The sequence below is a fragment of the Hemitrygon akajei genome, chromosome 19 (assembly GCF_048418815.1).
Source record: "Hemitrygon akajei chromosome 19, sHemAka1.3, whole genome shotgun sequence".
NCBI classification, from domain to species: Eukaryota; Metazoa; Chordata; class Chondrichthyes; order Myliobatiformes; family Dasyatidae; genus Hemitrygon; species Hemitrygon akajei.
The window spans coordinates 19,562,356-19,579,308 of record NC_133142.1 but is presented as its reverse complement, the minus strand read 5'-3'; the positions used below and the strand labels follow the sequence as shown (position 1 = coordinate 19,579,308).

The following is a 16,953-nucleotide window of genomic DNA, read 5'->3' as shown; positions in this document are numbered from 1 at the left end:
TACAGCAGAGGGGGGTAATGTTGTGTTTTTTTTTTCCACAACATTAGTAGGGGGGTATTTTGGTTTTTTTTTTCTCTTTATATTTTAATTTTTTTCTATCTTTTTGCCTGGATGATTGGTGGGGACACACATAGCAACACGGAGATTTTTATAAAGATTTCTCAGGATACCACGAAAGTGGAAAGATTAGGTATTATTATAGATTGGAGTAATATAATAAAAAAATAATGACTAATCTACTAAATTTTTTAAGTTTTAATGTTAATGGGCTTAATGGGCCAGTAAAAAGAAAATGAATTTTAACATACATTAAAAAAAATGAGAACTCCGTGGAGCATGTGGGGATCTTCCAACATCCAGGCATTCCCTTTTTTTTTCTTTCTTATTTTTTTAATAGGGATGTTAGGGGGGAGGGGTTAAGGGGAGGGGGGCTGGGTAACACTCTTTTTTCATACACATTTATTCTGTAACTATTTAAAAACAATAAAAAAAAGTTAAAAAAAAGCCTCAGCATTATATCCTTGATTTTATATCTTAGTCCTCTTAAAATGAATAGTAACATTGCATTTGCCTTCTTCACCACCGACTCAACCTGCAAATGAACTTTTAGGGAATCCTGCATGAGGACTCCCAATCCTCGGGTTTTTGAATTTTCTCCATGCTTAGATAATGATCTATTCCTTTATTCCTTCTACCAACTTGCATGACCATACACTTCCCTACACTGTATTCCATTTCTCACTTCATTCCCCATTCTCTCAATCTGTCTAAGTCCCTCTGCTGCCTCAACACTACCTGTCCCTCCACGTATCTTTGTATCATCTGCAAACTTGGCCACAAAATCATGAATTCCATCATCCAAATCATTACCATACAATGTAAAAAGAAACTGACCCAACACCAACCCCTGCTAAACACCTCTAGTCATGGGCAGCCAATCAGAAAAAACTCCCTTTATTCTGATCCCACCCCCTCCTGCCAGTCAACCAATGTTCTATGCATGCTAGTATCTTTCTTGAAGTACATGGGTTCTTATCTTGTTAAGCAGTCTCATGTGCGGCACCTTGTAAACGGCCTTCTGAAAATCCAAGTGCACAATATCCACTGATTCTCCTGTGTCTATCCTGCTTGTTATTTCCTCAAAGAATCCTAACAGATTTGTCAGGGAAGATTTAATGCTAACTGCGGCATATTTTATCATGTGCCTCCAAGTACCCCGAAACCACATCCTTATCAATTGACTCCAACATCTTTCCAGCCACTGAGGTCAGACTAACTGTCCTATGATTTCCTTTCTTCTGCCTCTCTCCCTTCTTGAAGAGTGGGGCAACATTTGTAATTTTCCAGTCCTCCACAATCATTCCAGAATCTAGTGATTCCTGAAAGATCATTACTACTGCCTCCACAATCTCTTCTGCTACCTTGTTCAGAACCCTGGGGTATAGTCCATCTGGTCCAGGTGATTTATCTACCTTCAGACCTTTCAGTTTCCCAGGCGCCTTCTCCCTAATGATGGCAACTGCACTCATTTCTGCCCCTTGGCACTCTCGAACAACTGGCATACTACTAGTGTCATCCATAGTGAAGACTGATGCAAAATTCTTATTCAGTTTGTCCGCCATTTTCCTTGTCCTCCATTACTACTCTTCAGTGTCACTTTCCAGTGTTCCAGTTTCTCCCCTTGCCTCTCTTTTACTCTATAGATCTGGAAAATCTTTTATATTATTGGCGAGCTTACCTTCATATTTCATTCCCTCCCCCATTGCTTTTTTAGTTGCCTTCTGTTGATTTTTAAAAGTTTCCCAACTCCTCTAACTTCCCTCTAATTTTCCTCCATTACATGCCCTCTCTTTTGCTTTTATGTTGGCTTTGACTTCTCTTGTCAGCCACAATTGCATCATCAGTGATGGAATTCACAAGTGACATGAGTAATTTACTAGTGTCACTTGTGAGTTCAATCATTGTGAGTACTTTTCCATGGAGAATCACTAACTGTAATAATCCAAATTAACTCTGTCTCATTTGAGAAGATTGGATCTGAAATTGCCATTGCTTCCATTATTTATTGCTTCAGGAAATTGTCCTGACTGCTCTTTAATGAACTTCTCCTTCAAACAACTTTTCAAATTTTGATTTGATCGGTCTTTGTGAAGATTTAAAGTCACCTATAATTATTTTATTACTCTTTGTTCAAGTTTCGCTTGTTTCTTAGTTAATGGCCTTTCAAACAATATCGTCTTCATAGCAGGAAGGAATTCTACTCTGAGCTTGGAAAAAGCTCTGATTACCAGAGTGAGGCATTCATTTTCCCAGGCAATTTATTTGTCTGCAGGGTGGGAAAACAGATAAAGCCCTGGCAAGCTTGATTTGTAAGGCAGCTCAGAGGTGACTAATTCCAATTTTGTCATGGAGTCACAGAATTATGCAGCATTTCAGCCCACTGAATCAGTGCTAACTATTAAGCATTCAGCTACACTAATCCCTTGTCTAAATTCTCTCCCCAGAGGAAAATGAAAGACCAGCATGAATGTGAGTAGGGTATGAGTCCTTGAATACGTAGGAACAAATGTAGAAAGGTCTTGTCTTCCTTGCTTTTAAAAATATTGGTTATAGACTGCAAAGGCAACTTGAATTCAATACTTCTAACACATTTGCTGTTGATTTCTGGGCACTGTACTCGTGGAAGGGCTTGGACAGGACTTAGAAAATTTGTTGGTATGGAGCCAAGGGGCAAAAATGCTTCAATCATGTGGAAGGGCTTGAGGAGCTAGGTGGTTCTCTTTAAAACAAAGTCTAAGGGATGATATATAAGGTATGCTTCGTGAAGAATAGGTAAGTAGAAAAAATCCATGGTATTAAAAATGTTGATAGCTGGAGAAGTGGCTGAAGAACCAAATGTATTTATTTCAGAATCAGGTTTAATATCACTTACAAATGTCATGAAAATTGTTGTTTTGCAGCAGCAGTAAAGTGCAATATATAGAAGGTATATAAACTAGTATACATATTAAATTAAATAAGTAGTGCAAAAATAGTAAATCATGTTCATGCGTCAGTTTGTTGTCCGTTCAGACATCTGATGGTGGAAGGGAAGAAGCTGTTATAACACGTTGAGTGTGTACTTTCTCCCTGATGGTGGTAATAAGACGAGAGCACATCCTGGGTGATTAGGGTCTTTTTGAGGCATTGCCATTTAAAGGTGCCCTTGTTGCTTTGCAGCTGGTGCCCATGATGGAGTTGGCAACCCTCTGCAGCCTTTCCTGATCCTGTGCAGTAATCTGTAGAAAATTGTTGACATACTAAATCTCAAATCCTAATGAAATATAACCACTGATATGCCTTCTTTGTAATTGCATCAATATGCTGGGCCCAGCCCAACACATTGATGTAGTGCTTTTTCCTCCTCTGAATGTCTTACTTGAAAGGTGGTGGTAATAAATTCAATCATAACTTTAACAAAACTAAGTGAATAAATACTAGGTGTTAAAGCATTTTCAACATATTGGGAAAGAGGCGATCAGGATTAAATGAATTATGCTTTCCAAAAGGACTTGGGAGATAAACAATGTGCCAAATGATCATGCTACATGTGTTTTACTTATTCTTTGTGGAAATATTGTATTTTAAAGTATAATTTATTTGTTGCAGGCTACTCTGGGACTCAGCTGCAAGTCCGAAGTAATCCTAATTCCAGTTCTGATCACCTTCAGAATCTCAGCTCTGTACCATGCATTCAGCAAACAGGAAGAAAGTTAACCAACGGCTCATCAGCAGTTGGGAAAGTCACAGCCCAAAAGCCTCAAGGCAAGTCTCAATGGGGAAAAAAGTTTTTATTTTAGTATTAGCTTACTTATTACAACAAATTGAAGATTTAAAAAAAGACATCTGTTAATCGGCTATCAGAAGATTATGCAAATAATTAAAAAACATTTGGTGGATAGAATTGCACACAACATCTGTTCCAAAATAAGATAAAATTATATAGCTTATTTCATATTAGGAACAAAATTTTAAAAGATAAAATACAGAATTGCTTAAGGATGAAGGTTGGAAATTTTCATGTTTTGTTACAGATCAGACTTTTTTGATAGGTTCAATCTTTGCTTATATAGTTCTTAATCCTAAGTAATTAAGTGAATTTGTAGTTCAATGCATAGGAACTAAGGACCCAGTAGAACAACAAGGAAGGCCTTATCGTCTTTATTCATACATTGTAATCTTGATACTTCTCAGCAATATTGCTGCAGTTTAATAAAACGTGATAGGGAACTATCTTAAGTCATTTCTGACACAGAAGACAGATCTAGTGCATTTCTGTTCAAGGTGCTGTCTCTGTGGGATATCCAACTTATTTGTAACATCTACAAAACGTCAGAGGTACTGAGGGACTTGGACTCTTCGTGCAAGATTCCCTAATGGTTAACTTGCAGGTTGAGTCAGTGATAAGGAAGGCAAATGCACTGTTAGCTTTCATTTCGAGAGGTCTGGAATACAAAAACAAGGATGTAATGCTGAAACGTTATAAGGTATTGGTCAGACAGCACTTGGAGAGTTGTGAGCAGTCTTGTGCTCCTTATCCGAGAAAAAATGTGCTGCATTGGGGAACCAGAGGAGGTTCGCGAGAATGATCCAGGACTGCAAAAGTTAACATATAAATTCATTTGATGGCTCTGGATTCACTAGATTTAGAAAAATGAGGGGAGATGGGGGTGTCAAATATTGAAAGGCCTAGATAGAGTGGATGTGGAGAGGATGTTTCCTATAGTGGGGGAGTTTAGGACCAGAGGGCACAGATAGAGTGGATGTGGAGAGGATGTTTCCTATAGTGGGGGAGTTTAGGACCAGAGGGCACTGCCTCAGAATTGAAAGTCGTTCATTTAGAACAGAGGTGAGGAGGAGTTTTCTTTATCCAGAATCTGTGGATCTGTGGAATTCATTGCCACAAATGGCTTGGGAGGCCCAGTCATTGAATATATTTAAAGCAGTGACTGATAGTTTAATGATTAGTTAGGGTGAGATTGAGAGGGATAATAAATCAGACATGATGGAATGTTGGAGCAGACTCGATAGGCTGACTGGCTTAATTCTACTCCTGTGTCTTAAGGTCTTAGGTCAGATGACCTGTCCTGGGCCCAGCAAGTAGATGCAATCACCAGCATCTTTACTCTCCTGGAAGGCTGAGGAGGTTCGGCATGTCACCAAACACTGTAATAAACTCGTATAGAAGTACTGTTAGGAGTATTTAACTCTTTGGATTATAGTCTGGCACAGCAATTCAGAAACACAAGAACATTTAAAAAAAAGTTTCCAAGAGCAGTGAACTCTGCCCAGTGCGTCACAAGCGCATCCCTCCTCACCATCAGTTGCACCTATGTGAGCATGGTAATCTGTGTCAACGGCTACCGTCAGGTCAAGGTCAACAGCAAGTGTGATTTCTCTGGTTCTTCACTCTGCTCTGGACCATCTAGACAACAGGAACTCATAAGTGAGGCTGCTGTTCATTGACTACAGCTCAGCATTCAGCACAATTATCCTATCCAAACCTGTCAACAAGCTTTAAGATCCGGGCCTCTGTACCTTCCTTTGCAACTGGCTGCTCGACTTCCTTGCCAGCAGATCGCACTGAGTGAACATTGCTAACAACATCTCCTCCTCGTTGACCACCAAGCTGTGTGCTTGGTCCCTGCTCTCCTGCCCCACCATATACACATGACTGTGTGGTTAAGCACAGCTCCGATGCCACCTTCAGATTTGCTGATAACACGACTGTTCTTAGACAAATCACAGGTAGTCGTGAGTCAGGTTACCACAGTGAGATAGATTATCTGGTTGAGTGATGCCACAACCAACCTCTTACTCAATGTCAGTAAAACTAAAGAGCTGATTGTTGACTTCGGGAAGGGGCAGAATCATAAGCATGTTCTAGTCTACACTGAGGAATTAGTGGTGGAGAGAGTTAGCAGCTTTAAATTCCTGGATGTCAACATAATGTATGACCTGTCCTGGGTGAGTCACCTCATCCCCTCTATCTACCTACCTTTCAGTTTGGTACATTGTGTTTCCTTAAGCTCACAACTTCTTACAGCTATGACTCAGAGAAGCCCACAACATCGTACTTGCAATCTCTAACTGCACCTCAAGATCATCTACCTTATTCTGTATACTGCGCGCATTCAAATATAACATTTTTAGTCCTGTATTCATCATCCTTTTTGATTTTGGCCCCTTGTTACGGTTTAACTCATCTTGCAATTTTGCCCTGTCATTTGCTCTGTCCTTCCTCACAGTCTGCATCTACTTGAATACCAACTGCCCCATCCTCAGCCCTATCATTCTGGTTCCCATTCCCCTGTCAAATTAGTTTAAACCCTCCTCAACAGCTTTGGCAAACTGTCCTAAGGGTATTTGTCCCCCTTGGGTACAGGTGTAACCTGTCCTTTTTTACAGGTCATACCTTCCCCAGAAGAGACCCCAAATATCCTGAAATCAGAAACACTGCCCCCGCACATTCATCTGCCAAGTCATCCATTTCTTAACCTCACTGGAGTGTGGCACAGCAGGAATCCAGAGATTACTACCCCGGAGATCCTGCTTTTCAGTTTTCTACCTAACTCTCTATATTCTCTTCTTCAGGACCTTCTCCCATTTGTTACCTATGTCGTTGGTACCAATATGTACTACAATTTCCGACTGTTCATCTTCCCCCTTTAGCATGCTGTTGACCCAGTCCAAGACATCCCTGACCGTGGCACCTGGGAGGGAACATACCATCTAGATGGCTCTTTCACATCCACAGATGTTTTCCGCTTCTCTAATTATGGAATTCCCTATCACTACTCTCCTCTTCCCACTTCGCTTCTGAGCCAGAGGGCCAGACTCAGTATCAGAGATCTGGTTGTTGTGTTTTCTTGCTGGTAGGTTTTCTACCCCCCCCCCCCGCCCCCCACAACTGTATACATTATTGAGGAGAATAGCCATAGGTGTACTCTGCATTGGCTGACTATTCCCTTTCCTTCTCCCGACAGTCAGTCAAATGCCTGCCTCTCTGCCTCTCACAATTTAGGGGTGACTACCTCCTGTCGTTCCTATCTATCACCTCCTCATTTTATTGTATGAGTCAAAGTCATTGAGGTGTGGCTTCAGTTCCTTAACACACTCTCTAAGGAGTTGCAGCTTGATGCACTTCGCACAGATGTAGTTATCAGGGAGGTAACTACTGAAGTTCTTCCAGTATTTCCACATCTTGCATGAAGAACATACCACATTCTCAATATACTAGTTATGGATTACTTAGAACCTCTGCCTATGCTTGCCCAAGCCTAAGACTGTTGAGCCAAAGCTGAACCAACCTAACACTGCCCCACTCACACAGTGGCCACTCCAGCAATGTCTGCTTTGCTTACACCTCCTTCCTTTCTGTTCGCCCTGCACTGATTGCAGTCTGTCAAACAAACTATCCAGAAGCACCCAGCTCTTTTTAAATCTTGTGCTGCGTCAACAACAAATGACTTGTTGCATGGATGCAGCCCACTGCGAAAGAGCCAAGAAGCGCCCAAGCGGTTTTCAAACCACACGCTACATCAGCAAAGAACAACTTCAAAAGCTGACTGCTGCCCACCAATACATTCACGCCCAGGAATTTAAAGTTGTTGGCTCTTTCCATTGTATATCCACCAATATAAACTGGTGTTTGTTCACCATCCTTCCCCTTCCTGAAGTCAACAATCAGCTCTTTAGTCATACTGACGTTGAGTGACGAGTGGTTGTCATGGCAACACTCAATTAGGTGTCATATCTTTTACATGTACGCTGACTCATTGCCACCTGTGATTAGTCTGACAAACTGTTCTGCTATCAGCAAATTTGAAGGTGGCGTTGGAGCTGTACTTAGCCACACAGCCGTGTGGTTAGGGAGTAGAACAGGGGGCTAAGCACACATCCTTGAGGTGTTGAAGGTCAACAAGGAGGGGATGTTGTTACCAATCCTCACTGACTGATGTCTGCTGAACAGAAAGTTGAGTATCCAGTTGTAAAGGGAGGTACAGAGGCCCTGAAGCATGATGATGATTTTGGGCGGGATGATTGTATTGAATACTGCGGCCCGAAACGTCGACAGCACTTCTCCCTGTAGATGCTGCCTGGCCTGCTGTGTTCCACCAGCATTTTGTGTGTGTTGTTATGATGAATGTGTTCTTGTTTTCAGGATGGTCCAGAGCAAAGTGCCAGAGGCATTACACCTGCTGTTGATCTATTGCGGTGATAAGCAAATTGAAGAGGATATGGGTGGTTCTTATGGCAGGAATTGATTTCCTCGTAACCACTTTGCACTTCCTTATAGTTAATGTAAGCACTTGCAGATGGTAATCATTGAGGCAGATCACTCCCCTCTTCTTGGGCACTGGTACAATAGTTGCCTTTTTGAATCAAGTGGGATCCTCAGATCCCAGAAGCGAGAAGTTGATTACGTCCATAAATATCCATTCAGTTGGTCCGCACGGCTCTTTAGAGCTTGGCCAGGTATAGAGTCCAAACTAGACACCTATCACTATCTTAAAGGATTGCCAGTCATCAACTTTAGCGACTGAGTTAAAATAAGTCTCCTAAACTCTGGAGAAGTTTAATAGCTTTTTTTGTAATACTGGTTTTACAGAAAACAAAGGTTTGTATTGTAGAGAAACCATTATACAAACCTAAGTTAGATATTTAAAAAAAAATTTACATCATGTGGATCCAGTTTTGGACCATATTGTATTAAGCAGAAATGCTATGGTACTATGCAATTCAAAGGTGGTCTACAAAATTAATAATTTACTTATGATACTTGGAATATACATAAGGAATTGAGCAGGCCAGGCAGCATCTATAGGAAGAAGCACTGTCGATATTTCGGGCCGAGACCCTTTGTCCTGACGAAGGGTCTTGGCCCGAAACGCCAACAGTGCTTCTCCCTATAGATGCTGCCTGGCCTGCTGTGTTCCACCAGCATTTTGTGTGTATTGCTCGAATTTCCAGCATCTGCAGATTTCCTAGTGTTTGCATAAGGAATTGAGACTGTTTTGCCTATTTTATCTATTGATGGTGTTTTTATAAGCATGAATTGGCAGAGAAGCTTGAAAAATCTTGATGTATCCAGTATAACCATGTCATTCACAAAGTCTTTCTACTTAACTTTAGACATCGAGTAGTTATTATCCACTGGTTTGACGTATTTTTTCAAACATTGCCTTATTTTCTCTCTTCACCCTCCCTCAAGTCTGTATGTCAGTTTGTTGATACATTGCTTTAGAGATGTGGGTGTCACTGGCGGATGAACATTAATAACTCATCCCTAACTATTTTTGAGCAGATAGTGATGAACTACTTCCTTCAACTGCTGAGGTCTTTGATGTTAATTTTGAATACAATCCATGTTTTTGATTGAAAGGAGAAAATTTTGAGTTGAAATTTATCATTTGTGCAGTGGGGTCACCAAACAATAAATAATACATTCTCTTTCAATAATGCCGCCTGATATTGCTTGTAATACATTCAAAATTCTGTAGTTTCATAAACAGTGTAGTACCCTCTAAAAGTGCTGTGCTTTTTAATTGTTGCATAGCCCCGTTTTATCATTTCAGATCAGTCATGCTTGCTACAATTTACTGTTGGTGCAAAACTATTGAGACTGACTAATTTACAGAATACATGAGCAACTTGAAATAACAAAATAATTCGAGCATGTCTTTGCATTGCAATTTTTTCAAATTTAAGATTGACGGGCACTTTACAGCATGTAATTGTTATACCTTTTAAAATTGGTATTTTTATGAGAAAATGCTTCAGAACCAGAAAGAGGAAGGAAGCTGTGGAGAAGCTCAACATGCCCACAGTAGACGTGTGTCGAGCAGACGTGTAGATTTACAATAAAGACAGAATGACAATCTTACAACTGCTAAGTTACTATTTATAAGTGCATGTTCAAATCCCAAATTTGCTTCCACTGCCATGAGTATAAGTATTAAAATGAAATAAGCTTCTTGACTAATTCCCTTTGTTGCCTTAGGCACCATCGTGCCATTGCTTACGGTTACAAAACCACATTTTTTTATCATTTTCTGTGCTTCCTGTTCTTGCAACAAGGAAGTACATCCAGCTTTCTGATGTTAGATGTACTACAAAATGTCTCAATTTGAAAGATTAAAATGGAGTACAATTGAAAGTTGTTTCACCAGCAATGCATTTAGAAACCTATAGGTTGCTCTTGGAAAATGTTGAACCTTGCAACATAAAGCAGAAACTTACGGTAAGTCAAATGAAGCTTTTTGTAGGTCTCCTTTCAACAAGAGGACTCTTAGCTGAATAGTAATGGGCATCTTTGATATTAACGTGATCGTATGTGTTTTTGTACTAGTACCTCCTAAGCCTGTCCACCTTCAAAACTTGCGTCAAGAAGAAACCTTCCAGCGAATTCCTCCAGCTCCATCAAGGCCTCTACCTGCTGATCCAAAGCTAAGCAAGAACCCCCAAACAAATACCGAGAGTAAGGAAACATCAACTCTGCCCTGTGTCTCCTCGCTTATTGAGAAATTTGAAAGTGTCAGGTAAACCATTTTGTTGCCTGTTTGTTTTCTAAGTCTTACTCTTCCGAATGTTAAGAATGCTTTTTGAATATGCCTATAGGTAACTTTTTTTCCCAATTGCTTTGTTTTTGTGGGTGAGCTCACAAAGGATGGAACTACAGTTCATTACCACCTGTGTTGTTTAAGTTCTCTTGATAAGTAACTTATCTATGTGTGTAAATCAATTTAGCTTATCCGTCTAAAGGATTATTTTAAATTTAGTTTAGCAGTGCTTGTGAATGTGTTGCCATAATCATGAAAGATCTTATAATTTATTTTTTATAATTTTCTGCAGTAATTACAGAAAATTGAATTCTTTATACTGATTAACCTCTGCTGTGTAAATGGGAAAAAAATAGTCTTTAATTAAGACAAGTATTCTTGTTTCTTGAAATTGAAACACATTTTAGCTGAAATATATTTCAACAATTTTCAAATCTTCTGGAACCACTGCCACAAAAGCCCATACTATTTTATAATTCTGAACAGATAGGATTTGTTCAGGATTAAGATTTTGTTGGGTCTCCAGTAGTATTTTTATTTTCTCATGTGGGATGCACTTATAATTGTTTTTGTGTTTGTCTCATATTATTCTTTCAGTATATAAATATACCACATTGCATATGCATTGCTGTGCACTGCATTCTGCTTACAACAATAGGTTCCATTGACATAAATGGAGAAAATTCTCAACATTTAATGTATCAGCAATGTCTACCTACTACTAAGTAGTGCATTTACTGTTTGCAATCCAGTCCATTATTTCAGAATGAAACAATTTACATGTTCACATTTTAACTCCATGCTCGAATCCAGCCTGTTTTCATATATGAAGTAACTGCCATTGAAAATTTCTACTTTTCAATCCATACTCCAGATGAGATCCATTAATCCCTTAAAAAATATTATCCAGGTAAATAGACAATAACTTGATTGGCAAAACACATTTTTGTTCTGTTCACAGCTTACTTTCTGTTGGCCATGAATATTGATGCATCTGTTGCAAACATAAAAACAGAAATTCTACTAAATTAGATTAAAATACTCACCAGACCAGGAAGTGTTTATAGAGCATGCTCTTTTAAGTATAATATCAGCATTCTGTTTGCATACAGTTTATCTTCATTTAGGTTCCTTGTGCCTCACCATTTTGCCTCTGTATTAACTTCAGTCAAACTGGTTCAAATTATTTACATTCATGTGAAATGTTAATATGTCACTATAGGCAACTGAGTCCAGAAATCAGTAAAAGGAACCAGCTGATATTGTCCCTTAAAATGGAACCGACTCAGGACTCCTCTGAATGTGCAGCATCTGACAGTGAATTGGAGCCAGCAAGCACAGCTGACATTACAGTAGAAGAAATTGATTCCAATGGAACTGAAGTCGGCATGAAAGTGGTGGAATGTTCTAATGAGGAAGTGACTGCAATGAAAGAATTGGCTGAAGGTGGTGTTGAAAATGATGATTGTGCCGGCATAAGGACTCAGGAGGCAAGAGCTGTAGCTGAGATGGGACAATCCATGTTGGAACAAAATGGGAATGTTAAAATACCAAATCGAGACAGTGGGATTGATAGCCCTTCATGTAATGGGGACAGTGAAGTTTTTCCCAATGAAGAAGCAATGGAAGAGAAAAAAAATGTCAGTTCTGTGGAGAATGAACATTATATGGAAATAAAACCTGGTGAAGCTCCTGAAATACAACAAAAAATTGATTCCACCCAGGAAGATGATGATAGTGATATGGATGATGGCAGCAGTGAAGAAAATGAGCCAACAGAAGTGCCAAAGAGCGAGCAATTAGAAACCGCCAAGGTAGGATGTTATTTTTAGAAGTTTTATCAAGTATAGCAGTTCGTTTTGCTGAACATGTACTGAATAGTGTTTGTCTGCAGTTTGGTAGGTAATATTCAAACCCTGACTTGGTCTGCAGTCACATTAATGAAAAGTAATAAGTGGTGTCACATTTACTATAATTGGCAACTTTACAATGGAAAAGAGAATAATACTTAAAATTATTGATTAATTTCCAAGGATTGGTGACCTAAAACATCTTAAGCTATTAACTTGGACCTGGATTGGGAACAAGCCTATATAATAAGAAAATGGAACCTCTATATCAGTTTTTCCTCTATATCAGATTTTAAATCTTTATTGAAATAAAGGCCTCTATATCAGTTCTTTTATCAGCTTTAGTTTTAAATGTTCATTTTCTGAATTTAGCACAATATACTAGATCGCCATATTTTCCCAAAAGCATCTCAATTAAACTTTTTTAAAATCTATATTTAAACAATGCATGCTGTCATGTCTCCATAACCGGAGACAATAGCAGAATTAACCCTGACTCAGGAACACCTATTATGATGTACTCCATTAAACAGGAACATCTGCAAGGATATTTAATTGTGGTCAGTTATCAGCTGTATGATCCCCAAAAGGCAAAAATGAAATTCATTATGATGCAGCCTTGATTCATGAGTGGTTAGGATTGATTTAAGTGCCTAAGGACAATAAATCTTGTGAGTAATTGAAAAGCTTTATGTACTGTGGGTAATCTTGGATCATTTATAAAGGTAACAAGGTCATGCAAGTATTAAAATTTAATTTTATTAAATTGCAAGTATGGATATTCTACATTCATGATGAAGTTAGGGAGGAAAACACAGTATTAGATATCTGGTCAAGTTTAAACATTATTGGAAATATGGGAGACTATTAAAGGTACTTATGTGCAAGAAAGAATTAGTAACGGCTGAAACAATGGAATTGAAAGTGAATAAATCTTCAGACCCAAGTGTTGTCTATTTGAGAATACTAATATAAAAGATGAGCAAATTTTTGATGCATTAATGAGAACCTTTCAAAGCTTATTGGATTTAGAAGTAGAATCTAATATTTTAAATCTTTATTGAAATAAAGGCCTAAAGAAATAGGGTTAAGTTCAACAGTGAAGTGTTCAGAATAAAATTAAGTGATAAACTCATCAGATGTGCAGTTGTCCTAGATAAGTATTGATGACGTTTCTACAGCCAAAAAAATCCCAGAATTTACTTTCATGTTAAATGTCTCCAGGTCTGTCGGTGTTTTGCTAGTGTATGTTGTCAGCTGCTCCTCCTCCAAGATGGTTGCCCCAATCTTTCCCTGCAATATTGGCCCATAGTGTCAGGGGCTTATCATTAAAGTATCAGAGCATTGACTTTGCTGTGGTTCTGAGTGAGAGATCAATTGATTCACAAAAGAGAACATTTAACATGAATGGCTTTAGTTATATCTTCCAAGATCATGCCATTAAGTGTCTCAACTTTCTGTCATGGCCTCATCAAGTTCCATGGGCCTGAACCCATTCTTTGCTTCTGGCAGACTGAAGGATTTGCTGTACATACTTCATTTTTATTTTATTCAGTCGAGCAAAATCTATTGCATCCAAGCAGTTCTCAGCTTGCTGCTTCATTTTTCAACATTCATGGAGAAGTTTGTCAGACTTAGTCTCTCCTTAAGAGTCACTACTGCTGCTTTGTTTCATCTAGGTCTAGATGGTATTTGCCTTCCAGCGTCCTGGTTCTGTGAAAAGCAACAACATATTCATCTGAAAGTTGTGCAGCTGTAGTGATGTGTTTGTGTTAGAGTGACCTCCATGGCCCTGTCATGATGTGTTTCCATCTCTTCCATTTTACTTGCAGATACAGTTGCTGTGACATCTTTCTCTGGAGTGATTTGTCAGAGTGACTGTCATGGCCCTGTCATGATGTGCTTCCATCCCTTCTAATCTACTTCTTTCTCTCCCTATGTGATGAAACCCACATCTCTTCACCTTTGATTCTGTGGGTTCATCACGATAAGGTGACATCTCCAGCTGGCACCAAGTGTGGACTTATTGTACATCAATGCCGTGTTGGTTTCGACTGAACTACCTAAGATCTAATGCTGTGCTCAGGGGGACATTACAAGTTGAACTGACACTGGCTGACCTTACGTCATGGTATTGGTGTAGCTATAGCTTGGGGGTATCCCTTCCACAGGTTGGATCTTGCTTGACTCCATGGACTCTGAACCTCACTTTATCTCTCTGGTAACTTGTCTCATCCACTTCACAGTCTCCCAATCTCTTCATCAAGCACATATAGAAAGATTATTTTCTAATCTACATTTTGCAAAGTTACAGACGTGTAAACTTAGGGACTGGGAGCATGAATAGGCCTCTCAGCCTCTCCAGGCTGTACTACCATTTATTAAGATCAGGGCAGATTTAACTGATAAAAATCTTTAAGAAATCTTCTTCCTCTAGCCTTTAAAGAAGATGGTTCCAAAGATTCATGACCCCCAGAAATTTTTACCTTGTCACTGTCCTAAGTTGGTGATCAGTGGTGTCGGGTCCTAAAATAGTGGCCTCTAGTCCTAGATATTCCCACCAAAGGATACATTACCTTCAATTTTCCCTGGCATTAGACAAAATCATTCCATTAGTTTTCTAGCCCTTTGCAACACATTTATCAAGCACCGAGGCCTCTTTGCAACTTGAAGCTCTGCAAACTCTTTGTTTTCAAAATGAAATTAGAGCTTTGTCTGACTACTTATGCTGTTCATCTCCCTTTGTAACTATCTTATCTCCCCTCCTTCTCCATCTTTTTGTCAGCAGCTAATTTAGGAGCCATATTTTTGGTACCTTCATATTTAAACATTTTACAAAGCTGATACCCCATTCCCTTTCTCAAATGGCACGTCATTCTTGCCATCTTGCCATCTCTGTTTCCTGCTAGCCAGCCAAGTATCTAACCACACCAATATGTTACTTCTGTGCCTTATGAAAATCTTAACATTCATTTGATCCCAAGCTCAAAATACTATTACAAGGAGCTGTTCCTTTGCAATTATGAACTTCTCTTTCTGTGTTACAAGAATTGTGGAAGGCAAGGAAACAACTGTGGCAGTGTGTTCCTTGTTCTGCACTTCACTATATGTGCTTCCTCCTGATGATGTTTCAAGGAGACGTTGCGAATGGACCCAAGTGCAGGACACAGACACAGAGGTAGTATAAACAGAACAGTGTTTATTGATAGTTACTAAGAAGGCCGGGGAGCAAGGACAAAAATGTCAACATGAACGTAAACGTTGGATAACAAACCGCTAAAACCTGGACTAGGACTCAGACTCACATTTGACTTGGACTTGGATCTTGACTCGGACTCTGGACTCAGATCTGGACTCGGACTCAGAACTTGGATTTGGACTCGGACTCGGAACTTAGCTGGGACTCAGCCTGGACTCGGACTTGACTCAGAGCCTAGAATTGGAACACAGAGCCTGGAACAGGAACACAGCTTGGAGCCTAGACTTGGACATGGACCATGAGCCTGGACTTGAAGGACTTGGACAACGAAGAGATAGACTACCTAACTTGGAGTAGCGGCCAAACGGCTGGACCTACCCAGCTGGAAGGACTAGGACAATGAGGAGACAGAATACCCAACTCAGAGTAGCGGCCAATGGCCAGACCTACTCAGCTGGAAGGACTAGGACAGCAGGCTCTCAACTCGACCCAGGAACAGTGGACGACAAGCTCTCGACTTGACCCAGAAACCGCAAACAGGAGGCTCTCGACTCAACCCAGGAACTGCGCATGGCAGGATCCCGACTCGACCCAGTCTCAGCCAACCATGAAAACGACAGAATTCGTATCTTACTTGGAGTAGCGGCAAAACAGCCAGCAACTCAGCTGGACACGAAAACGACTGAATTCACTAAGCGGCCACGGCACTGAAGCAACCAGAGTCCACGATTCTTGGCGGCCCCGAGATGAGCATAGCCGTCTTGCTGAGATGACTGGCTTCTGGTGACTGGTTACCAGTGACGAACTTCTGATAGTCCAGCCCTGAGTAGCTGTAACCCGAAGCCTTTTATAGATAGATAGATAGATAGATACTTTATTCATCCCTATGGGGAAATTCAACTTTTTTTCCAATGTCCCATACACTTGCTGTAGCAAAACTAATTACATACAATACTTAACTCAGTAAAAAAATATGATATGCATCTAAATCACCGTCTCAAAAAGCATTAATAGCTTTTAAAAAGTTCTTAAGTCCTGGAGGTAGAATTGTAAAGCCTAATGGCATTGGGGAGTATTGACCTCTTCATCCTGTCTGAGGAGCATTGCATCGATAGTAACCTGTCACTGAAACTGCTTCTCTGTCTCTGGATGGTGCTATGTAGAGGATGTTCAGAGTTATCCATAATTGACCGTAGCCTACTCAGCGCCCTTCGCTCAGCTACCGATGTTAAACTCTCCAGTACTTTGCCCACGACAGAGCCCGCCTTCCTTACCAGCTTATTAAGACGTGAGGCGTCCCTCC

At 39.9% G+C, this 16,953-nt stretch overlaps 1 protein-coding gene across 2 annotated transcripts in view; it reads left to right on the top strand.

Moving 5' to 3' along the window:
* Positions 1-16,953, top strand: part of LOC140741797 (FYVE, RhoGEF and PH domain-containing protein 3-like) — a 282,274-nt gene that overhangs the window by 138,804 nt on the left and 126,517 nt on the right. Inside the window, exons 2-4 of one of the 2 annotated variants that reach the window (XM_073072191.1) lie at positions 3,649-3,804; positions 10,391-10,580; positions 11,824-12,415. In XM_073072191.1, the coding sequence (XP_072928292.1) occupies positions 3,649-3,804; positions 10,391-10,580; positions 11,824-12,415 (938 nt within the window). Of the gene's footprint in view, positions 1-3,648; positions 3,805-10,104; positions 10,283-10,390; positions 10,581-11,823; positions 12,416-16,953 lie in introns of those variants that run through there. The other variant, XM_073072192.1, reaches the window with a different exon arrangement.